General features: G+C 40.3%; 1 protein-coding gene across 1 annotated transcript in view; it reads right to left on the bottom strand.

The window, feature by feature from the left end:
* The window catches only part of ARHGAP6 (Rho GTPase activating protein 6), a 423,350-nt gene that overhangs the window by 59,486 nt on the left and 337,310 nt on the right, over positions 1-26,554 (bottom strand). Inside the window, exon 2 of the mRNA XM_016211638.2 lies at positions 17,973-18,132. Coding sequence (XP_016067124.2) covers positions 17,973-18,132 — 160 coding nt within the window. The remainder of the gene's footprint in view (positions 1-17,972; positions 18,133-26,554) is intronic.

Genomic DNA, 26,554 nt, shown 5'->3' with positions numbered 1-26,554 from the left:
GTAAATGCTGCTCCATGGGGGCGTCTCCAGCACAGCAGCTCTCTGGCTGTAGCTGCAGCTGGTCCTCAGGGCTGATTAGCCTGGGGGTCAGTTCCTCCCAGGGACACCAACAGCAACCAAGGCTCAACGACAACAGGACAGTGCACACAGCCCACACAGGGGAGCACCTGGAAGGGGCCTGGGGAGGCGGAGCCACTGCACCCTACAGGACACCTACTACACAAAGCCACTCTACAAATTCCAGGAGACAGCAGCTCTACCTAATACATAGAAACAAACACCTGGAAGCAGCCAAAATGGGGAGGCAAAGAAACATGTCACAAAGGAAAGAACAGAAGAAATCTCTAGAAAAGGAACTAAATGAAATAGATCCAAGCAAGCTAACAGATACAGAGTTCAGAATTTTGTTTATAAGGATGCTCAAGCATATTAGTAAGAGTTTTACGAAAGTAACTGAGAAAATCAATGACATAATAAAGTACCAATTTGAAATGAAGGCCACACAGACTGAAATGAAGAATAATTTACAGGGAATTAACAGTAGAGTAGAGGATGCTGAGAATCAAATCAGCAATTTGGAACATAAGGAAACAAAAAACACCCAACCAGAAGAGCAAAAAGAAAAAAGAATCCAGAAATATGAAGATAGTATAAGGAGCCTCGGGGACAACTTCAAGACGCCCAACATTCGTATTATTGGGGTGCCAAAAAGAGAGGAAAGAGACCAAGAAATTGAAAGCCTATTTGAAAACATAATGACAGAAAACTTCCCCTACCTGGGGAAAAAAATAGACTTACAAGTCCAGAAGCACAGAGGATCCCAAACAAGAGGAACCCAAAGAGGCCCACAGCAAGACACATCATCATTAAAATGCCAAAGGTTAAAGACAAAGAGAGAATCTTAAAAGCAGCAAGAGAAAAACAGTTAGTTCCCTACAAGGGAGCACCCATACGACTGTCAGCTGATTTCTCAACAGAAACTTTGCAGGCCAGAAGGGAGTGGCAAGAAATATTGAAAGTGATGAAAAACATGGAACTACAACCAAGATTACTCTACCCAGCAAAGCTATCATTTACAATTGAAGGTCAGATCAAGAGCTTCTCAGACAAGGAAAAGCTAAAGGTGTTCATCACCACCAGACCAGCACTACAGGAAATGTTGAAGGGTCTTCTTTAACAAGAAGCTAATGAACAAAAGAATCTGACAAACTACATAGATCCAGAGACATTGACGCATGCAACAGACGATCAGATTTCAGAGGGGAGAGGGAAGGGGGTGGAGGGTGGGAAGAGATTAACCAAAGAAGTTATATGCATATATGCACAACCCATAGACACAGACAATGATGGGGTGAAGGCCTGGGGAGGGGGTGGGAGTGAGGTGGAGGGGGTCAATTGGGGGAAAAATGGGACACCTGTAATACTTTCAACATAAAGATTAAAAAAAAAAAAAAAAGACTTGCTAAATGTCTTCTAAGGACAAAGCCCTCTTCTAATGTTTCTACAGACACAAGCAAAGAACTAGCCTGGTGTGTGCAAAATAACCATATCCATTCCCTTGTTGTTTGGGTGGCGTTTAGCCCACAGAGTGATTTATAAAAACTTGAGCTGTAATCCAAAATCTTGGTAAGTTCACATACATATCTGGATTTTTACCCTCTTAAGGAAGATGGGAAAGCTGGAGGCAGTGGGTCTCACATTCTTCACACTCACCCCAGGTCAGGCCAACCTAAGCCTGTGCCACTCTACACTTGGTAAGCCTTAGAGTTTGCAACTCCATCCTAACATAAAAGGAAGGTTCTAGAATGTTTCAAACCTTCAAAAAATTCCTGCTGAGAAAAGTTTGAAGGAATGCCTTTTGGCACTACCTCCCCTGCTTTTCCCAACCACAGCTGTCTCATTATTTATTTGGATCAGAAAAACAGACTCTCAGAGAATGCAAACCAAAGGAATTCATAGTCACTGAGGGGAGCTTAGTTAAAATGTGAGGAAAAAGAGAGACCTGGGTGGTAGAAGGGGAAGTAGCCCTTTAGAAACTGCATATAATCTATGCCAGGGTTTCTCAGCCTTGGCACTAGTGACATTTGGGTAACCCTTTGTTGTGAGGAACTGTCCTGTGCATGGTAGGATATTTAGCAGTATCCCTGGCTTCAATTTACTAGATATCAGAGCACCCACCCATTCCCTGTTGTGACAACAAATTATGTCTCTGGACATTGCCAAATTTCCCACAGGGACAAAATCACTCTGGTTGAGAACCACTGGTCTATGCATAACTCTCTCTAGAGAGCAGCTGTGTGCTCAAACCATGTGACATCCAAACTACAAAATATTCCCATTTTCCCACTTGTCACAATGCTCAGTTTATACCCAATCTCAATTTCTGTTTTAAACAGAACAACATAAAAATGTTTACAAATTATTGAGCCTTTATATACCAGGTTGAATTTTGAGCACAATAACAATTTCCTTTAATTTGTGAAGAAATGTGAGTCTGGCTATAGCTATCTTTCTAGCAAATTCCTAACTACAGGTAGTAAAACAAAGCAAGTTCCTTGAGTAAAATGCCTTCTATTTTCTTTACAAAGTGTTTTTTCTCGTTTAGGGGGGCCAGATTAGGTGTGCCAAACATCTGATGGTGAACAGTTTTATGAATGGATGCATGGAGGGAGTGTCTTTAGCCTGCAGGGAAGAATCAGGGGACACCGTAGTTCTTTTTCTTTTCCTTTTTTAGAGGACTAAACATTGTGGATAAAGAGACTTACTGGTCAACCTTCCATTGGACAGAACAAAAATTCAGAAGGAAATTATAGAAAGACAGTTCTGTCAGCAAATGGAACTATTCAGCAATAGAATAAACTGCCTCAAAAAAAAAAAAAAAAGCACTGTCCACTGTGGCTTCCATCTTGGTCCCTCTCTGTCTTGCATTCCTCTCTAGGGGAAGCCATGTTGTGAGAAACCCTACGCAAAGGGCTATGTAATAAGAAACTGGAGTGTGTAGCCTGTAGCCACATGAGTGCGCCTGGACACTGATATTCCAGTCCCAGTCGAGCCTTCAGATGACTGCAGTCCCGGCTGAGCTTGATGGCAACCTCATGAGCCAGAACACCAAGGCTAAGACATTCCCAAACACTCTTAGGTCAAGATATTCCCCAAAATTGTGTGAGATAAAAAATGTTTGTTATTATTTTTTTAAAAGAAAAAGATGGCTAGCTAAATGCACAGGGTACACTGGATGGGACCCTGGAACAGAAGATATTAGTGGGGACACTGGTAAAATCTGAACAAAGTATTTAGTTTGGTTGATAGTAATGTACAAATGTTGGTTTCTTACTTGTGATAGGTTATATTACATATTATCATTAGGGGAAGCTAGGGGAAGTGTATAAGGGAACTCCATATCATCTTTATAACTTTTCTGTAAAACTAAAATTATTCCAAAATAAAAATTAATTTTAAAAAAGCTCTTTCTCCCAGGCACTGGATGTATTCAAGCAAAGGTTGAAAACTCAGCTGTCAAGCATGTGAGAAAGTGGAAGCTTACACTGCTCACGGAAGGACTTCTGAAACACAGGTTTCAGAGCTCAACTTTATGGCAAGAAGGTAACTCACAAGCCAGAGTTTCTCACTTCACTGAAACTATTGAAATAATCTTCCCGTGCACATGTCCCTGATGTGAAAGAAAACGTGTCTAGGCCAATATAAAGCATCCACTATGTCTGCCGTTCTGGTGCAGCATGATTTCTGCAAAGGGAGTGGACAGATGAGAGGCTTGAATAGATTTGCTTTTATGGCCCTGTTTGCTTTTATGGCGATGTTTTCATACATGGCCGATTAGACTGTCTCAAGATACCTCTTTTTTCAAAGGTTTTCTAAATTCCTTTTCTGCTTAAGTTATTCAGACTTGGTACTTGTCATGTGCACCCAAGAACACTGATTAGTACCTAAATCTGTTTACTATTCAAGTTCCCATGCCTATCCTGCTAAACAAAAATATAGTCCTTAAATTATATGTATGAATGTGGATTAGGTGAGTTATACAATCTGTGGATGTTTTACAAAGTGTTTACTAAAAATATATTTTATCCTTAACTAAAACTAAAATTCATCCTTTAGTCTCATCTACTTCCCCTTTTGCAGGCTCTCAAGCCACAAACTACCTCAAAATAAGGCAAGAAAAAGACTAAACCAGATATTTTATTTCCAGTTTGGAAAAGGTTTGCCAAAGAAGTAATAATATTATTAATGGTCCAGGGCACTTGAAGGCCATTCATTGTGCCCACACTCCGCCTCTAGTGTTTTCCAACGACTAATCTCCTCAATGTAGGTTAATTTGGCTCAATATGTCAACATTGGAACAGATAGGGACTGATGAGAGTTGGGCAACCAAAAGCCCAGTCAAAATCATATTTCAGGAAAAGTTGGGATGGACATTGGAGCCACTTACTGCCATCACCATTCTCGGTGGAGTGAATTCAACATTTCTTCTGCTAGTTTGAGTTGTCTTGTCTGCTCCATATTCAAGAAAGGGAAGAGAGAACAGTCCTGACAGAAAGGGGGAAGTAATTACCAGGAAAATGGCCACCTCGGCTTCTTGGCAGGAAAAGTGGCAGCAAGCCCAGGCGAGTGGAACCATCTGACTAGTGCAATACTCTGATGCAGGAGCTGAACTGGGATTCACCCCAGAGATTTAGGAGAGGAGCCAAAGCAGGGATCTCTTCCCTGCTCTAAAAGTGTCCAGGGGTGCCCTTGGCTTGAGAATATTATTTACATTATAATAGTTATCTGTTTACATGGCATCTTCCCCTAGAAAATGGGCTCATCCCCCATACATTGATCCATCCCTCCCTCCATCCAACATTAATTAAGCACATGTTTAAGGTGAGACAGAACTGGGTTCTATGATCCCAGATGAATGGACACTATCTCTGCCTTTGAGAAACTTGTTTTTGTGCTAAAGACAGATACATGTAAACTTCATTAAAGAAAAATGAAGAAATGCTTCAGTGGAGACATTTACTAGGTGGTGGGGCAGAAGTGAGAAGACTGTCCTCAACTCTGCTTGGGAAGGCTAATGTTTGAGTTCACTTGTAAAGGACAAAGTGTTACCCTTCTTGGGACCTTTGAATTTTGATAAGAGTTTTCCCCAAAATAGCACATGGTGACTGCTTAGTCTAGAAAAGCCTTTCTTATCCTAAGCCTTTTAATATATTATTCCCAGTAAACCAACCCTTCATTGAGCAAGCATTCTATTGATTTAAAAAAAGATGAGAAAATTGCAAATTTGGGAGTGGATTGAGTTTATTTAGTGGGCACTAGGTCTCAAGAGAGTGACAAGTAAGAATTCTGGAAAAAAACAACCTACATGGAAAAAGTGGAAAACAATGTATTCAAACCCAAACTGGCCTTACCATTCAGTCAACTTTGGAGAATATATATATATATATATATATATATATATATATATATATATATATTCCAATCTTTAAAGAAATATTCCATGCTATAGACTGTTGGTTATTTAATCAAATCCATAGGTCAAAATTTTCATTTACACATCGCCTTATCTTTAGCAATTCTTCTATTAACCTTGATTAAGATAGAAGGCAGGTCGAAATATGGTTATTGAGTAATTTCTCTTGGTGTAAATCCCAATGAATTAAACACTGTTTCTTTATCCTGCTTGCACCTTGTGGGTTAGATTTTTTTCAAAATTTGTTTCCAAAGTGTCTATGTTTCTCAGGGAAGAAAATATTCATGGCATTCTTAAGCAATACAGATGTCTTTCCTTCGAGCCGAGGCTCCCCAAAGTACTTGTGAAATGTACTAATCCCCACAGTTTACATGTTGAAGTGGTGGTGAAATTATCAAAGCTGTGGTCAGAAACTAAGAACATTTTGTGAGTCTCTTACTGTTGCAAAGGGAGTCAGTTCTTGGAGGTCACCATGTTTCCAGCTAAATTAAACACTAAGAAACTTTTTCTGTTTTGTATAAATTACTTTGGCAAGGTAATTAGTTCTGACATGTTTCCTCAAGAGAGAAACTCTGTAGAATCTTGAACCTCAAAGCAAGTATTTTTCTATTACAGAAAATCATTGAGATATTTGAGTTGCTGAACATGTCTCATTATTCTATCAAAACATGAGGTAGGGAAGCTGATCACATGGCCTGGATGCCATGGGCTTAAAAGCTCAACTATGGTTTTTCCATACCAGGCGTTCTTTGTAATCACTGCTTGCTGTAATAACTGGTCATGATCAAATTATGCCCTAGAAGGATCTTTTACTTGCTGTCATTTTTTCCACACTCAAGTGCTATGAGTAAGAAAAAAAACTATAACTATAAGCTCATATTCTAGTGGGGCAAAGCTGCTGTTTTCTTTTCCTAAGCGAGAAGCTAGTCCATCCCTCCAGGCTCCTGAATTAGCATCTCTTACTGCACATTCCTTAAATTGAAAATGGTATTTTTAACTTAGTCTAGGTAGGCATTGTATTTGCAGAGACAAAAGTTTCCAAATATCAGAGCAAGAATAATGGTTTTTGGCCAATCATTTCCTTAAGCTATATTTATTTCCTGGAATAGAAAGGAAAAAAAGCAGGTAGGAGAACAAAAAGACAGAAATCACTTATCCCCAAAGAAATACCCTGGACCGTTAGCTCAAGGAAATTCAACCCCAAATTATGGGAATTTCATCATTATTCATTTTAAAGCCAAAGCTTGTAGTTCAAGTTGAAAAGATAGAGTTAGACAAGGGTGTGTACACATGCTGTGATTTTTGACCTAGGTAAGGAGCTAATGCTACCTACTTTCTTTTGACACATATTGTTTTATACTGAACAAGTAAGAAGGTAATCAAATAATTTAAATCATAGATTTTAAGCCTTGGGAACGCCTCAAAATTTCTGCCAGCTGCTAACATAGAAAGAGCTCTCACCAATTCAGTAACTGAATAGATGATGCAATTAGATGAAAACTATTAAGCTCCTCATTCTTTCCTTTTCCATTCTTGTTTCTGATTATTCTTTGAGCTATGAGTGAATGTGCTATGATTGAATTTTCAGTTCATTCCATTCCATTTCTCAAATATTTCCTGAGCAGCAAATTCAAAACACTATACTAGACAGTAAATCAAAAAAATATGATATAAAAATAATTCCTTCCCTATTGCTTGTTTGCAATGGCAGAAGATGATGCTGCTACTATGTACACCAATAGTTCCCAATCTAAATCCATCTTGATCCTACTACGCCCGCCTCCTGCCCAATTTTTTCTTTCCCTATTTTGTCACACCAGGCTCAGGAAAGGAATCTTAGGTCAAGCCAATTCCAGTGATTTCTTTCTGCTTGCCAGTATTGATTTGGGCACTGGCAGGAAGGGAGGGAACTCTACTGGGAGGCAGCAGTGAAAATCCTCTATTACTAAAAAGATACTTGCTAAAGAGTCACTGCCTTTCTTTGCCTCTTAATGCTGCCACAGGGACAGCGATTCCAGAGGCTGCTGGAGCCATTTGATGACAATGAAGGAAGCCAACGAAAGAACAAAGTGGCTCACTGATGATGGCAGAGAAGAAAGATGGAAGGCCACTGAATTAATGAGTTCTGGATGAGTCCAGCAACGGGCTGCCTGTAAGATAATATAATCAATTTCTTTATTATTTAAGTCACTTTTGGTTTCCATAATTTGCAGCCAAAACATCTTAACAGTAGGTAGTCCAAAACTCTGTTGTGGGATGTGGTTTTTCTGCTCATATTTGCACCAGCCTTATCATATAATGCCAGGTATCCCTAAGAAAGACATCCCTAGGAGTTTCGAATTTGTGTGTGTTGGGTGGGTTCTAAAATAAGGAGGGTGAGAGGAGGGGGATCAGATTCCAAAGAACTATAAATCTGCAAGTAAGTCCTTAAAGACAAATATTGCTAAATTCTCAGTTGTCAAAAGAGAAAGTGATAATAAAGCTAATAATCACCCCATACTGGAGATTGACTTATTATTGAAGTCACCCATTTAATGTATATCTTACATTCCTATAAGCTGTATGGTAGCACCAGTTGTTTAAGCAACTCATAAAAAATATTAACTTTTCTTACTTGTTTAGTGTCACCAAGGGACTTAATTATCCACTTCGAAAATTTATTTGGTCAGATATAAACGAGCACTAAAACATCGGAGAGTTATGAAGTCTAATCATTAAAAAACACCCAATTATTGCAAAATAAAATTAAGATAGGAAAGAAATTGAAATTACTAGAATGGTATAGTTGATCAATTATGCAAATAATAACTACAAATTACTATATCAAATTAATAGTAATCTTTTAAATCAGAGGTCAGCAAGCTTTTTCTATAAAGATCCAGAAAGTAAATATTTTCGGCTCTGTGGGTGATATGGTCTGTGTCAAAACTACTCCACTCAGCTGTTGTAGCAAGAAGATGACACAGAAACAAATGAGAAATGGGTGTGGCTGTGTTTTAATAAAACTTTATTTACAAAAACAGGCAGTGGGTTGGATTTGGCTTTTGGGCTGTAGTTTGCCCACTTCTATCTTAAGCGAAGACCCCCTTAAACTACTTTTCCAGAGCTTCTTCATTTGTAAAAATTTTTAAACACCCACAAATTGAATTTTTCATAATTTTTAGGGCTCATTTTCGAATTATCTAAAAAGCCTGATTTAAAAAAACACACACAAAACCACTTGGTATTTAATTTCAATTAATACTTATTTGCCTTTGTTTCACCCATGGGAAAACAGAGCAAAGAGCAAAAATGAAAGCCCCTGTTCATATTTCATATTCCAAGGATGGAACATTCTTTGTAATTATCAAGTTTACTTTTGGGCCATAATCCCAACAGAGAGAATGGTGTAGTGTTGGAATTCCTGAAAGGTGCCAGAATATTTCAGAAACTGCAGTGACAAAAGTTTTGTTCAAGATGCCAGAGCTTTGTGCAACACTAGTTGCTGCTCCAATGCAGATGTATAAATATGCGTAAATGTGACCAGTAGAGACAAGACCTTTGCTAGGAAACTATATGTCTGAGAACATGTAAGGAGCTATTTGTGAATACGGAGGCACGAAGCACATGGCTTGAAGAACCACATCCTACCATACTGGCCTCCTGCTTGGCACCAGAACAGAATCACACAGCAGCACACTCTTGAGAACTTGAAAGCCCTGGGGTACAGAGGAGAGCATCCAAGGAGAAAATTACAAAAGGACCTGTAGGGAAACCTCTCTGTCATTCCTGGCTTTTACTGGAATAAGTAGATGAGGCAGTTTCCTCTATCTATAAGGTAACCAAAAGTAACTTAGATAGATGAAATCTGCAGCTCTTTTAATATAACTGATGTATTTGTGTTTTCTCTATTGACCGACTGGAACTCCTTGAGGGTGAGGACTACTTTTGACATGACACTGAAGCCTCCATTAGAGGCTTCTACTACTCTAGAACCTAAAGCCCTACATATGTCCCTCCTCTGGGCTGCACACCCAACTTGGTAATAGGAGAGACAGCAGTGAAGCAGCGCAGGAAGCCCCTTGGGTAGCATTTTACAGTTGGTCTTTAGATAGAGAAGGCACAAGATGCTTAGGCAGAGGGTCAGGCCTAGGTTCATTCCTGTAGCTCTAGAAAAACAATGCCCCATCCACCTCACCAAGGCCCTATGAGCCACAGCAAACATCAACTGAACATTTTCCATACTGGCATTTCCCCCCCTTTTCTTCTTGATTGCCTCTTCTCCATCCCATCTGCCTTCCAAGACTGTTAGTCAAACTGTGGGTCATTGAAGTGTATTTTGGAAAATGATACAGAATCAAATAGAAGATGGTAGGAGACAAATTACAGAAAATATCAAAGTGCATCTCTGATAAAGATAAGCACCACTTAGTTCATGTATTTCCTGGGCTGAGATGTAAAATGTATTTCTTACTGCAGATTGCGGACAAAGAGTTTGAACCCTACAACCTTAAGATAAATAAATCTGTGATGCATTCTCAGAGCAAGCCTCAAACAAAATGGATTTCTTCTTTTACGTGGAATCCTATTGTAAGTGGCCTTGATAGTGACATCTGTAAACAACAGAGGGCCTCGAGAGTTTTTAGTTTCTTGGCATTTTTCCAGCAAAGGAGCAGATTGTGTGGTTAAAGATTACTCTGCTGGTTTTGGGTGTGGGGCACAGAGTGAGGGTGAACCCGTGAATTGAGCAAAGCAGGTGAAGGTCTATGGCTACAGTTAAGGTGGGACATAACGATGAAGTGTCTAGCTTTGAGAGAAGATATGAGACAAAGTGATATGGTGCTGGTACTGGTGATAATATTAGTGATAATGGTGATGTATAACTTTTATCGAGAGTATATAAGATGTAGGGAGATGTTTTAAGCTCATCATGGTTATTGGCTTATTTAAGCCTCACATCAACTCTATGAGACCATCGATCAAAGTTGGAAACTGGGCATGGGGTAAAGCACCAGGGAAGCACTGAGATTATTTCAAAATCATTACAGGGGGTATTGGGGAAAATGACTGAAAGGTGATTGATGATCTTTAGAGAGACAGGGAAGAGTGATGGCAGAAACATGGTTTTGAAGGAGAATATGCATGCATGCATGCACGCATTCATTCACTTTCTCAGTGATTTGCTGAAGGTCAGTGGCTTACTGGGCAGTTTACCTGGTGTTCCAGATTCAAAGACAAATAAGATACAGCCTTACCCCATGGGAAATCACAATCCTCTTGGAAGATCACAGGAAGGTAATTGTGGACGCATAGAAGATACAACTAGCTCTGCAGGTCAAACAATATTTGTTGAGGGCCTCTAAGCCCAGTGGTCTAACATTTTTTGATCACCCTATTTGGTGGTGTTTGATTCCTACCAGCATTTTACCTACAGTGAAGTTGTGGATTTTAACCTAGGTTTTAACTTCATTTTTATTTATACATAAAAGCTTTAGCAAACAGTTGTAGCACATCACCTCTTCAACTGAACAGTCCCAGCAAGAATAGCGTAGAAATAAGATAGTTCTATTTTCTCTCTAGGGTTGCTACACAAACACCCAAACTCAATTTCCTTGCCTACCAGGTTGCCCTTATTTTTAAAATCAACATTTAAATCACAAACCAAAGACAGCTGCAGTGTTAGCCTACCAAGAATATCATTTTCTTGATTTCACTGAGTTGTTTACTTGGGTTTTACATTGCCTAAGGGACAATGGTGAGGGACCACTTTATAAGGAAGCCATATAATTGAGCAATTTTGAGGCGTCAGGGCACTCTTTTATTAGAATATTGTCCACATTTTCTTAAACCGTCAGCTATTCCTCATTCCATGATACTGTTTTCAAAATACATAAACAAAACCTTTCTCAATTGTAATATCAGAAATTAACTGAAGCGAGAGAGAAAAAAGAGCACTAAAAAACATGAGTATGCATTTCCCTCCTATGGAACCACCGGGCTTTAAATACTTAGTTTACCATATGGTGATATTAAGCCACATTGCCTACCCTAACCTGCTTTACTGATGTAGGAGAAATTAGTCACTTTCTTTCATTTTACTTTAGACCAGAGGTCAGCAAATTTTTCCTGTAAAGGGTCAGATAATAAACATTTGGGACTCTGTGAGAAATGGGCTGTCACAACTCCTAGATTCTGCCATTGTCACGTGAAAGCAACCATAGACAATATGTAAATGAATGAGCATGGCTGTATTTCAATAAGACTTTATTTACAAAAACAGATGGTGAGCTGGGTTTGGCCAGCAGGCCAGTTTGTTAACCCCTGCCTTAGACCATTTGTATTAAAATGCTATCAAAATGATACTTATTGAGCTTAACATACTACCTGATACATAAATAGTACTGTGTTCATGTGTTCATTTTTTAAAAACTATATCTCTGTTGATTTCGGAGAGAGGGAGGGAGAGGGAGAGAGAGAAACATCAATGATGAGAGTCACTGACCGGCTGCCTCCTGCACGGCCCCTGCTGGGGATCGAGCCCGCACCCTGGGCCTGTGCCCTGACGGGGAACCGAACCGCAGTCTTCTGGATCCTACGTCGATGCTCAACCGCTGAGCCATGCCCAGCCGGGCTGTTCATATGTTTTGATTAAATGAAAAGGTCCTACAGGACATTAGGTGGTGCTTAATTTCTTGACCATGCTCTCTACATGTTTCTTGGTTCCACTGCTCAGGATCAGGCAATTTACAGACTAGAAAGTCTGGTCCAAGCGCCTACGCCAAGAGCAGCCTTTGCCCAGGCAGAAGCACTGCATGGTTGCCTCTGGGGGGCCATCTCAGACGCACAGGGAACTCTATTGATGGATATGATCCTTCCCACCAAAATGCCTCCTGATTTCTACCACTAAAAATTTATCTCAATTCTCTGTAGCATCTTCAAAAGTCCCTTTTCAAAATATCTTAAGTTGAGCAGGGATAACAGTTCAACCTCATCCGTCATCTTATAAGATTTATAGAAATGTTGTTAGTTTTCAGTTTGTGTGTCTCCTGGCTGAATGTATACAAAGAGGCAGGAGCGACAGGATGTGAGAAGCCTAGGTTGCTGAGTAACTGCATGGGGCAGAGTCCACTTTCGTGAACCCCATGGCTAACCTGTTCTGGATGGAGCCTGTGTAAGACAGATGTTTATAATGTTAAGGCACAAAGCGGCTAGCCTACCCCAACTAATATGAATATGTAGCTGTGAGATACATTCTTAGTAGCAGAATTATTGGGCCATTTAAAAATGATAAGTTGCTGCCACAATTAGACTGCTACCAACAGTATATGCGTGTCTGTTATCCTATAAAGTATTTATCCAACTTTTGAAGCCATCCTAATATAAAAGAAAAAATTTCCCTTGTTGTTTAGCTTGCATTTCTTTAATGAATATGAGGATGTGCATCTTTTTAAATATTCATAAATCATTTTTATATCTTTTCCTGTGACCTACCTGTAATTTGTTTATATTTTAATTATTTTTCTCATATTAATTTGTAACAAAGCTTTCTATAGTAGAGAAGTTAGCCTTTAGTTTGTCACATGTGCTGTAAATTTCTATTTATTGATTTATTTGTTGGCAACACAAATGATTCTTTTTAAAAAAATGTAGCTAAATGTATCATTCTCTTTATGTTTTCTGGATAGTGACTTTCCGAATGTAAAAATATTTAAATATCCAGCTGTGTTTGTTTTGGTGCATTTATAGTTTTATTTTTTTAACCTTCAAATCTTTCTTCCATATCAACTTATTTAGATGTACAGAGTAAGGTCAGAATCCAGCTTTTTCTACTCACTTTGTTGTCTCATTGTTGCAAAAACAATAATAATCCATCATTTTCCCCCTGACAAGAAAGGTAATATTTATTATGTCCTAGTTCTCATATTTATTTTAGTTCATTTCTAAACTCTGTTGTCTCCAATTGATCTGCCTCTTATAAAGCAGTACAATACTTTTTTTAAATAAAATATGTCTTTATTGATTCCAGAGAGAGGAAGGGAGAGGGAGAGAGAGAGAGAGAAACATCAATGCTGAGAGTCACTGATCGGCTGCCTCCTGCACCCCCCGACTGGGGATCGAGCCCGCAACCCGGGCCTGTGCCCTGACCGGGAATCGTACCCCAATCGCCTGGATCCTAGGCCGATGCACAATCGCTGAGCCACGCCGGGCCGGGCTACCATACTCTTTTAATTGCTTTAGTTTTATGACATTTTAATAGATGAGTAGAGATCATTTTCATTCGATCTTTTTCATATTTTTCCCTTCCTACTCTCACATAATTATTTGCCCAGATGATGTTTAGATCAAGTTAGTGATATTACAAATACAAATTCTGTTGGTATGTGTTTTGGAATCAACTCAGTTTACAGATTATTAATGACCTAATTGACATATTTATTTTATAGATTCTTTTTATTCAAGAACAATATAAGTCTTTTACATTTATTCCTAACTTCTGTTCTTTATCCAACTTAGATTCCATGGTCTGGGATTACAATCATTCACTTGCACATTGTATTAGTTTCCTATCACTGCTGTAACAAATGACCACAAATTTAGTGGCATAAACAACTCAAATTTATTATCTGACATTTGTGGATGGCAGAAGTTTGAAATGGGTCTCACTGGGCTAAAATAAGGTGTGATTAGGGTTGCAGTCCTTTCTAGAAGCTCTAGGGAGAATCGGTTCCCTTCCCTTTTCCAGCTTCTAGAGGCTACTTTCATTTTTTGTCTTGTGGCCAATTTCTCCATCTTCAAAGCTAGTAACATTGGATTGAGTCACATCTCTCTCTGACTATAGCTTGGAAAGTTTCTCTTCTTCTTTTTTTTTAAAAAATATATCTTTATTGATTTCAGAGAGAGGAAGGGAGGGAGAGAGAGAGAGAAACATCAGTGATGAGAGAGTCGTTGATCGGCCGCCTCCCGCATGCCCCTCACTGGGGATGGAGCCCCCAACCCGGGCATGTGCCCTGACCAGGAATTGAACCCTAATCTCCTGGATCCTAGGTCGATGCTCCACCGCTGAGCCACACCCACTGGACAAGTTTCTCTTCTTTTAAGTACCCATGTGATTAGTTTGGACCCTCCCAGATAATCCAGGATAGTCTTACTATCTCAGGGACTTTAACTGGTCATATCTGCAAAGTTCCTTCTGTCATGTGAGGTAACATTCACAGGTTTCAGGGACAAGGACATGGCCATCTTTGGGGGGACATTATTCTGCCTACAACAGATAAATGCTCCACTGCCATGTCCCTCTCTACTATCATTGAACTCAACTGGAAAATCCTAACTCTAATGAGAGGAAGTTTGGATTAAACAGGTCTGGGGAATTTAAAGTGCTAAGTGGTGTATTTTGCTTTAGCAGTGTTTAGCTGCCAGGATGTTTATTTTGCAATTTAAATTCCCAGACACTAACCTCGAATGGACCTTTTGGATGGCCCTGCAACCCTGCAACACTGCTGGTCCATCAGATCCTCTCTCTTCCACTCCTCTCCTCTTTCCTCACACCTCCAGGATCTCCTGTCCATCCTTGCTCCTAGCATATGAAATTGCTTCTTATTTCGGCGAGAGTGGAGAGGCAATCTGGAGTGAAATTATACATGCTTTCCCATCATCTTCTAATGTACTTGCATCTGTATCCATATAACCAGTGTGCGCCAATTACTATAGCTCAAGAGGAAGTCAAAGTCTCTACTTGTGCTCTGGATCCCATCCCTTCTGCCCATGCTAGGAAATCACCCCAGTAATTTTCCAACCCCCTAACCTCCTATTCTCTCCTCTCTATGGTGAATCCCAGCAGCTGGCTATATGTTATGTTATCATTCATCAGAGCCCTGGAAGCACCAGTCTCACCAAGGGAGAGGGTTCTCCAAACAGGTACCCCAAAATAAATCCCTATAATCATCCTAAGGTGACAAAGTGCTGAAATGTCAACTTAAGGATGTTTCCATGTTCATTCATTGTCTCATTAGACTTAGTATCATTTCTTTAGGTTCTAGGCCCACTGTATTTATTTTCCTGAGTAAATAATTCACATAGTGAATTTGACCCTACTTAGAACCTCCACTTAGGGGTTTGCATGGAACCAAGTGGCCACCCTCAGACCAAAGCTGCCATCATAGCACTCAGCACTGGCCATGCATTTGAAGTATCTTGGTAAATATTTAATGTCTATAATCATCTGTGCAAAACAATAGTTTCAGTACTCTTGGGTGAAGTCTGTTCACTTCCATCCTGCCTCACAATGCCTTTTCTCCTCCATAAGTAAAAATCTGTTTATAAAACACTAGTTCCCATTTTGATAGAAAATATCAAAATAACTCCTGTAGCAAGAACATCTTTGAATACCTTGATAGAGTGAATCTTTTCCTGAATGTGAAGTACATAGTCTCAGAAATAAGCAATGCAGACGGAACTTCCAGGAGACAAGTTTTATAAAACTGTCTGTTTGGTAAAGGTTACTTATTTAGTGGACTCCTTAAAAGCAGGGACAAAACGAAACACCAAATTAACTGGGTTTAAAAACAAAGCTACAAATAATATTTGTTCCCTGATATCTTATCTGATGTGCATCCAGTGTAGGTTTCACATAATTTTTTAGACTCTACAAATTGGGTTTGCCAGCAACATTTTCTCTTTTTAGGAACTGAAAGAACATCTGTGCTTGTGAAAGGGAGCTAGGACCCTGAGGCCCGACCTGGGCCCCCTTGCGAGTCAATGGGGAGGGGAAGGCAGCCTCATTTCCACCCTGCAACCAAACCAAGACCAGGCGAGGCAGCAACTGCCCTGACAGTGATTAGCACTCACTTCCACCAGCTGCCAAGGTGGTTTTCTTTGTAACCGAGCCAAGGGTTTCTCCGTATTAGGCCATGGAAAGATAGAACAGGGGCAGGGAGTCCTCGTGGAAGGAGCTGGCTGCGGTCGCGGCGGGAAGCGCCTGCTGAGGAAGCCAAGGGCCGGGCGGAGGCGGTGAGATGTGCCTGCCCTGGGCCCTGCCCTCAGCTGCTGCTCCCTTCTCCTGAGCTCTCAGACCTCCAGCAGAGTCCCAGACTCCAGCTTAAAGAATAAAAGTGGCCCTAAGTGTCACCATCCAATGAAAACTGTGTGGTCAGCGTTTCTGTGCCACTCTTTCTAGTCAACGAAACAGCTTTTTACTGCAGAGGCGAACCGACCACGCTCACACTTAGGGAGGGTAAGGGGCCAACCCTCAAATCCTGGTCTCAGACACCTAAGCCAATGTCCTTTTCATGAGCCACAGATGAGCCAGGAAGACCACACTGCCGGCACGCTTGGTGACAGGCTGTCAGTATGTCCGCGGGTATAGCAAGGGTGCTCAGCCGCTGCACTGGGCACTGGGGCCTGACAGTGCTTGTTGTAGGGGACTGTCCTGTGCACTGTAGGATGCTTAGCGGCATCCTGGCTTCTACCCAGTAGATGTCCGCTGCATCCTTCCCAAGCTGGACAACTAAAAGCATTGCCAGAAACTGCCAGATTTCACATAGAGATGGGGGGCACAACCGTCCCTGGTTGAAAACCACCTATCTGTGTGTGTGTGTGTGTGTGAGAGAGAGAGAGAGAGAGAGAGAGAGAGAGAGAGAGAGAGAGAGAGAGAGATGGATTACTTTTTAAATATTCATGATACATCCCCTCAAAGCAAATGGTAGAAGTTCTACAGACACTGAGATCCTCTAAAGCAATCTTCCAGCTTTTAGACGCTTGTCATCCTTCCTGCCTCCCTTCACATTTCAGGCGCACCAGCCAGCGTCGCTTGTTATGGTGGGTTTACTTCACTTGGATACCACCATAGCTTTTCATTCAGCTCAGGTGACCCTTCTGCTACACTAACAGAAATTGTAAAGCACCCTTACAGAAGATAGTAGACATTCACAAACAGACTTTTACAGGTTAGAGAACTTCAAACGCATGCTTTTCTTCTTTACCAGAGTCAAGATCTGTGTTTGTAAAAACACCAGACAACCAGGCCTGACCTGGCCCCAGTGTCGTGGTGTTGGACCCCGACAGACACGTCAGGCGAAGGACTAGATGATAATGAATTAACACTGGGATAGTCCCTGATTCAGGGGTCGCATGAGGCCCAAGGACAAGTTTAATAGATTGTTACAACATTCTTTTCAAGTGGTTATTTTGAAATCATGTTGAGACAGACAGGGTTTTTCTTCTAACCCTGTAAGTTGACCTTTTTGGAACCTCTAATTGGTTGTTCCGATACTGTGTAGGCAGCTTTCCTTTCTAATGCCCCACGTTGACCTTCCCTCTAAGTCAGCATATTAGTTGACATGTAAATTGCCTCTCTTGAACATGTCTTTTAAAATGGGCACTAATGCCAGTCAAGGATTGAGAAGTTGTAGTTTCCTTCCTGTGTAATGGCAGGTGTGAGAGGCCTTTGCGCCTCAGGGTTTTGGCCAAGCAGATGTCTGGCTTGCAGAGATCCCTGATGGAGTAACAGACAGGGCCTTACCTTTGGGAATGGTGATCTGACAGCTCAGGTCACAGTCCTGCTGCAACTGATAAAAAGCCACTTCCTGCAGCCGGGCTCGCTCCAGCTCTGAGAGACTCTGGATGGGAACCGACCTCAGCCGCACGCTGCGGCCCGACATGCTGTTCCAGGTGAAATCGCCCTGCAGGCCCAGGGAAAAACAGCAAGGGTTACACAGTCCATCTGCATCTCACAAACCTCAGCCGCTCTCTTAGTAATAAAGTTGAGCAACTTTCACCCTTTTGTTCCAAAATTGGCTCTCAGTCCCTAAAATCAAGTCTACGCTTAGTTAACCATGGATTTTCTCAGTCAGTTGCAAACATCAAAATCCCAAGCACCTGCTGGGTCACCTGGTTCCATATAATGATGCATACAAAGGCCAAAGAAAACTATGTGGAAAGATGTTTCAAGGGTAATATTTCCTCTCTTTTATGGGAACACATGGAAACTCTCTGGTTTTCTATCTCAGTAACAGGAAACCTGATGGTAATTGCCATCATGTGCACTAAAATATAGGAGAGCGAATGTGTACTGATAACCTACTATGCACCTGTGACTGTGCCAAGGGATTTTTAGTTATTCCCTCCAACAACTTTATGAAGTGGGTACTGCTTTTGACCATAATATAATATTTAATAATATAATAGCATTAAATAATAATATCTGGTATATTTATAATATATTATATATACTTATGGTACATTATAATAAATACAGATGTTCCTCAACTTACAATGGGGTTACATCCCAATAAACCCATTGTAAATTGAAAATGTCTTAAGCTAAAGATACATTTAATACACCTAACCCACTGAACATCATAGCTTTGCCTAGCCCACCTTAAACATGCTCAGAATGCAATGTCCATAAAATGCTGGCAACACAGTACACTGTAGGGTTTTGGTTGTTTACCCTCCTGACTGTGTGGCTGATTGGGAGCTGTGGCTGCCAGTGCGCAGCATCACAAAAGAGTATTGTACTGCATACCACTAGCCCAGGAAAAGATCAAAATTCAAAATTTGAAGTATGGTTTCTATTTAACAGCATCATAAAGTCGAAAAATCTTAAGTTGAACCATTGTTAAGTCAGGCACTGTTTATACTTATGTTACATTATATTAATATTATAGAAATATATAGTATATATAAATATTATAATATATAATATAATATAATATAATATAATATAATATAATATAATTAATGTAATATAGATGAAATTGAGGCTTGGGGATATTAAATAATTTCCTCCAAATCATAAAACTTACAAGGTTTGGAACCAGCCAGGACTCAAGCTAAAAAAACTTATGCCTTTAATATCTATGCTAAATTGTAACCTCTGAGTTTCTGTTTACAGCACTCTAATGAGATACTTTGATCACAGTAAGTCCAGAGATATGATCAATAAGAACTGCATATATTTTTAGAGACATGAGACATTGATGATAAAATACTCCACATCAAAGAATCAAAGAAGTTCCGGTCAAGATGGTGGCACAGAGTCAACATTTTGGATGTTCTGGTAGAATAACAACAAAAACAAAAACCCAGAATGAAATAAAAACCAATTTTAACATTAAAAAAAAAATCAAAGCAAAGATTCCCTTCCCACAATCCTGACTACATTTGTGTGCACACGTACACACCTCTGATGCCCACTGGGAGGGCATGGCTCTACCCTTGATGCGGACAGTGAGAAAGCGACAGCTTACAGATCAGTACATTACAATCCTCTGAAACCGCACGTCCCCCTGCTGAAGATGACTTCCTGGGAACTACAGATGTCAACCAGCACACGAGAGCTTTGAAGAGGTACCTAGTGTTTCATCAAAAATCAAGAAAAGTTCCAGAAGAAAGGAACAGTGCTGGCCCCCACAGGCACTGCCAAGGATTTGTTGTGGATGTGTGGAACATTTCAGGAATCCCTTAAGACTTCACCATCCCCATCATTCACCTTAAAAAAGGTGAGACAGAAAGACTGACACAAGCAACTATTAAATTGCCTTTGTTCCATACTGGCAGCAAATTCCTGCCTAGAATGTTCATTCCAAAGAGTGAATGACACTATGGTAAAGCTCTGATAGTTTCCCTCTTTGTTTGGGATTTCATTTATTTACTTATTCATTTATTTAAAAAATGGAGATACTATACTATAGGAGGGGCAGAAAATAGACAAGGTAAGTAAAGGGTATGGTCCAGTGTGTTAAAGAATGATAACTGCTAGGAGGGAACACGAGGCCAGGAAGGGGCTGCCAACGCGAATAGCGGACAGGGGCGCACAGCTTAGGGTAGGGCGGCCAGGGAAGCTCTCACAGAGAAGGCCATTCTGAGCAGGAGGTAAAGGAAGTGAGGGCTTTTTGTTTGTTTGTCTTCACAAGTATGAATTTGCATCAGAGGATAACGATGAAGCTCAGGAGGGGCTCAGGGAGCAGGATGTGGGACCGAGCCTGGGGAGGGGAGTAAGTGAGCAAGCCTTGGCAAAGTGGGTAGGCTGCAGCCACATTTGGTGAACTGAAGAAAATTGTTCAAGGTCCAATGTATTGGGGATTTTTTTTTTTTTTTTTGGTATAACTGAACTAAGCACAAGTTTAGACAGTTAGGAGTTAGGAATCAGGCTTTGGGTTTACCCCTCACTCACACCCTTTAAGCTTACGGCATCACGAGGTACAATATCAGTGAACCCCCCAATGGGAAGTCCCAAATGAATCTGTGACTTTTAACTATGAAGTTTAGGTATCTAAGACAGCCAACTGCTATTTAAAGTATCAAAATGAAATTACATACCTATTTTTAAAAAGCATTTAAAAATGTAAGCTCCAATGGGCTCGATTATCTCTATTTAGCAAGGGTTAGCTACCTCTTCCTATAAAAGGCCAGATAGTAAGTATTTCAGGCTTTATAGGCCATGTGGTCCCTGTCAAAACTACTCAATTTTGCTTTTGTGGCATGAAAATAGCCATAGACAATTCATAAATGAATGAGTGTGGCAGTGTTCCAACAAGACTTCACTTATAAAAAAAGGTGGAAAGCTGGATTTGGCCAGTGGGCTGTAGTTTGCAACCTCTCAAACATAGCTTATGACTGAAATAAAGCAAGCCCTAGAAAATACATTTTATTTTTATTTACTATGTCCTCCTGGTTAAGTAATTCAAACAAAATTTAATAAGCACCTAATACAGGCTAAGAACAGTACTAGGCTTGGGATTATCAAAATGACAACATAGTCCTTTTCTTAAGGAGTTAAACTTTGGAAAAAGAACACATACAATCCATAACATATAGAGATTGTGACACTAGAAGTAAGAACCACATGCAATGGGGTACCTGAGGGAAAAGGCTTTGACATCTGTCTGGGATCAAGAAAGGCTTAATAGAGAAGGCAGTGTTTCAATGGGGACTTGAGAGTTGAATAAGAGGGGCAAGGCTTTGCCCAGTGGAAATGCAACAGTGGAAAAACAGTGGTTGCCAAGGCAAATGCATTTGAAAGAACAGGCTTGTTTGGGGAAATTACAAGGCTGAAAGGAGGAAAAAAGCAGGAGGCAAAGCCATGTAGAAGCCAGGGCCAGATCCTGGAGGGCTTTCTCTGCAGCACTGCAAAGTAGATTGGATTTTACTCAGTAGGTGATGGCTAGCCATCGAGGAACCTCCAGTAAGAGAGAAACATGCTCAGATTTATGCATAAGAAAGAAGATTACAAACAAATTTGAATATGTTTCAATTGGGAGGGACCAAGTTGTAGAAATCAGAAAAGGTGCTGGGCTAGTAAGATGATGATTCAGATTTGAACAGACAGGGAGACACTCAGAACCACACAGATGCTTGGGGACAAACTGGATGCAGTGGTGGGATGGGAAAGAAGTAATGCAGGATGACTCTTAAGTTTCTCTCTTGAGCAACTGGGAGGATGGTACACTAATCACCAAGATAAGAAAGAGCAGAAGGGAATCAGGTTTTATGGGGGCAGAAAAAAAAATGTTCAAGCTTTGACATTCGTAAAATGATAATCCTATTTTTTTTAAATAAATAAATAAATAAGTAAAACACATTCCCAAATGTGGCAAAACAGAACGTGGCCAGTTTACATGTTTCTTGAGCCTTCATTTTCTTCTCCCAACTAAAACAGTTCCAAATGCAATCAAGTAATACATAGTTTTGAAACTTCACAAATGACTACATACTTAGCATAATAAAAGGTGAAGTGTGGTGCTTTTAATTTCTCTTAGTCCATTATATATCACAGCCTGTGATTCTCAACTTCTTAGATTTTTAACTTCTTTAGTAAATTTGGAGTTATTAGCCAAAAGAGAGAAAATTCTTGGTCTATTTGTAAGGACTTGAATGCATGGAGTTGCTTTCTCCTAAGACTAGTTTGTGTAGCAGCTGATGGCTCAGTACAAGGCTACAGTCAGAAAGAGAAATGAGAAAGAGAACCCCAGAAAGAGAAATGAGTGTGGTGCTTTCTCGAAAGCAAGGCAGCTGCATTAGTCAGGCCTTGGAAGTGTCATGTCAAAAAGAAGGTGATGCTGTATCCAGAGCCAGCTGGTTCTTAAACCCATCCCTTAGGCCATGGCTGAAAAAAACAATTTTCCTAGGAGAGAAGGTTACCAAATAATAAAGAAAGAGGGACTTCACAGGTGTCTGCAAAGATACTTATTATCAAATGGGCAGCATATTAAATAACAATGATATCATTCAGCTACAGTTTTGATTATAAGTAATGGACCAAGTTGTCTCCTAATCCATTATACACCACAAACTTGAATAACAACCCTAAAGAATTAGTACAGGCCTGGAAGACTGTATGGGCTGCTCCAGTTCAGCACCCTCCCACCCCTCAGCCCTCCACCATCTTATTGTCTTTTGCTATCTGCCATTCAGCAGTAACGAATACATCAAATATTCCACATCTTCCTCTATGTCCCTGTCTCTCATTGCTCCCAATCTGTATTTCCACCATTATGAATTTTAATAATTGCTTTTTGTGTGTTTTTTTTCAAATTAAGTACTTGCAAGTTCAAGAGGTTTCTTAAAGCCAGAATATGTTAGGTCCATTATTGGGAAATTATAGAAATTAACACATAGGCTAAAACCATATTCATTCAGAACCAAGCACAGTGTCACGTAAACTCCACAACACAGTGTGGCAAGGAAACACTGCAAACATTATGTCTTAAAACTACATTTGTGTTACTTTTAAAACACGTGATGATTTAGTGCTGGTTCACAATGATTTACTTGGTCTAATGCATTTGCCTTCCTAATTTCAATCCACATCATCTTTTAAAATTTATTTGTTTAAAGAGCCTTTCCTCAAAACATTCACTCAATGTCTATCCAAATTATCCTAGGGTTTGATCAGGATGTTCACAATCAAGAACACACTCAAGCCTGTTCCTCTCTCTGCCTCGTCCCCTGTTTGTGTTACTGCAGCTGGGGATGTGGTCCCCAGACGTGGCTCCCATGCAAACTGCACAGATGGGTGTTGGGAGGGTTGTTGAGCAAACCCATGAAGCTTCACACCTCCTCAGTTGCCTCTTCCAAGAGTTCCCATGTTTATGGGCTTCAAATACATTTGTCTTAAATATGAAAATTGTCAAATATATGCAAAGAGATTAGACCAATAATCCAGAGGTTCTAATTCAGTTTTCAGGCATCCATATAGTTTAGTCGGGCATCCATATAGTTTAGTCTCCCAATTGTCCCCTGCAGCCAGGATTGAGAACCAGAGCTCAAGGGTTGATCAGATTCAGGTTTGAGTTTGCACCCCATTGTTCAGTTTGGTTGTAGTAAGTCTGCTGTTCTTAAAAAAACTTTCAAGGAGTTCTCCACCACAAAGGACAGATGCAAATCTACCACAAGAAATAAGGTTATTTCTATGATAGTCATAATGGTCAAGATGCTACTTTTTCGAAAAAAAATGCTAGCTTTAAGGTAGCCAGGAGTAAGCATGTCCTGCTTTCTTTTATTGAACAAGTGTAGCGATGACATAACCCTTGTCATTCACTTAACAACAAAAAGGACTTGAGCCTGACAGTCAGGATGTAAAGCCTGTCCTCTTGGCCACCGCAGTATCCCGGCTGCGCTGCAAGGTGCACAGGTGCCCTTCAGCCTGCACGCTGCTTTGCAGAGGTAGAAAGCAGCACAGCATGAATGCCCCGGAGAGAAGACCTGGCAGGTAGAATAATACCCCCTGCCCCCCAAATGGCCAAGTCCGTATCCCCACAACCTACAAATGTGTTACCTTACCTAGCAAAAGGAGCTTTACAGGTGTGATTAAGTTAAGGCATCCTGAGACGGGAAGATTATTCTGGATTATGCAGATGAGCCCAAGCTAATCACAGGAGCCTTACAAGAGGAAGGCAGGAGTGGCAGAGTCAGAGAAGAAAATGTGACAGCCCAAGCAGAGGGGTGAGTGTGTGTGTGTGTGTGTGTGTGTGTGTGTGTGTGTGTGTGTGTGAGAGAGAGAGAGAGAGAGATGGATTGATTTGAAGATGTTAGGCTGATAGGTTTAAATATGGAGGAAGGAGCCATGAGCCAAGAAATGCAGGCAGCTTCTAAAAGCTGGAAAAGACAAGGCGTAGATTCTCCCCCAGAGCCTCCAGAAGGAACACAGCCTTTGATTTCACCCCAGTAAGACCCATGCCAGACTTCTGACCTCCAGAACTGTAAGATATTCAATTTGTGATGTTTTAAATTTGTGGTAACTTGTTGCATCAACAATAGGAACTTAATACAGAAAGAGCAGGAGGGAGCACTAGAAAAGGAGGTTGTGGGGTGAAAAGGATTGAGTTCAGATGAGGGTATGCTCTCAGACACTTCAAAAAGTATGCCTTGACTTCCTATCAGACTTTTATCTCCCTACTTCCCTGCTTCACAATACAGGAACCATTTGAGCTAGACAGGTTCCAAGATTGGAATTCTGGAAGCACTTTCTCACAAAATAAAATCACAGACAGTTATATATAGTAAATCTTTTAGGCTTGGGGGTCTCTGTAGGAACTACTCAGCTTTGCCAATGAAGCACAAAAGCAGCCAGAAATCATATGCAAACAAAAGTTCCAATAAAACTTTACCCTTGGACACTAAAATTCAAATTTCACATAATTTTCATGTCACAAGTATTGTTATTCTTTTAATTTTTTTCAACCATTTAAAAATGTAAAAACCATTCTTAGCTTGCAGGTCAAACAAAAAGAGGCAATGGGTTGGATTTGGCCCGCTGGCTCTAGTTTTGTTGACTCCTGATATAGAGATTAGGGTAATTTAGTATCCTACACATGTTTATTTAGCATCTACTATCATGTGCCAGAAACCCAGTCCTAGGACCCTGCATCATGACCTATATACATCAGCTAGATTCATGAGGGCAAGAACCTTGTCTGGTTTATTTACCTTGGTGTTCCCAGTATCTAAGATAGTATCTGGTACTTAATTGTCACTGAATAAATATTTATCTATCAAGGGACTAAATGAATCAGGTACATCATGAGTTCAATAAGAAGTTGGAAACTAACCAAGCCATGTAATGTTGCATCTACATGGGAGAATGTCTTCTGGATTTGAATAAAATGCTAAGAAACAATCTTTTGAAACAGAGACTGTGACAAGACAAAAAATGTCTGTATTTGAGGGCAGAAAATAAGTGTAATAATGTAAGACTTGAGAAATAAAGAGTCCATGGCACCCACACTCACCCATCAGACCTCGTATTAATAGGAAGGCATGAACACAGAGGTCAATGTTGCCTTGTCACCCTCATGGCATGGGCCACAAAGTAATAAAGAAGCACCCAGAAAGTGCCAAAGCCCACCAGCACAACCTACAATGTGTTTCTGGCTGTTTCTCAACTCTCAAATGCGTGCTCCAGGTCAGCATTCTTCTTTGGTGACTGTTTATCTCATAAATGGATGACTCATTTTAAGGCTTTCTGGATCCAGTCTTTTGGGTGGTCATCATAGGATTTTTTTTTTAAAGACTGAAAGTGGATGATTTCAAATTTGTTTCAATTTCATAAGTGTAAGTGAAGTTGAAACTGACCTGGTGTTTCTAGATAGACTAAAGGCCCTCACAGTTGTAAAAATATCCTTTTATTCTGGAGTACTATGAAACATTAATAAAGGGTAGCAATATGATATCAAAGGATAGAACACAGTGGTTCTTGGGGGTGATTTTGCCCCCTCAGGGAACATCTGGCAATGTCTGGAAACATTTTTGACTGTCATGACACTGGGAAGGGTGCTACTGGCATCTAGTGAGTAGAGGTTATGGTTCTGTTCAACATCCTACAACACACAGGACAGCCCCCCACAATAAAGAGCTATCTGTCTCCAAATTTCCATAGTGGAAAGGTTGAGAAACCCTGGTCCAAATTACATAGAGTCACTTAAAATGATGGTGTCAGAAGATATTAACCATCATTTGTGAATTTTGTTTACCATCAAAGGCATGCACTATATATTCTTATGTATATTATGCATTATTATGTATGTTATATATGTGTTATCCTGTATATAATATAAATAAAAAATCACAAAAGTTATTTAAAACTAGCATTAAGAAGCACAA

Source organism: Miniopterus natalensis, chromosome X, assembly GCF_054644295.1.
Source record: "Miniopterus natalensis isolate mMinNat1 chromosome X, mMinNat1.hap1, whole genome shotgun sequence".
Lineage (NCBI taxonomy): Eukaryota > Metazoa > Chordata > Mammalia > Chiroptera > Miniopteridae > Miniopterus > Miniopterus natalensis.
This window is presented reverse-complemented; position numbering and strand designations above follow the sequence as displayed.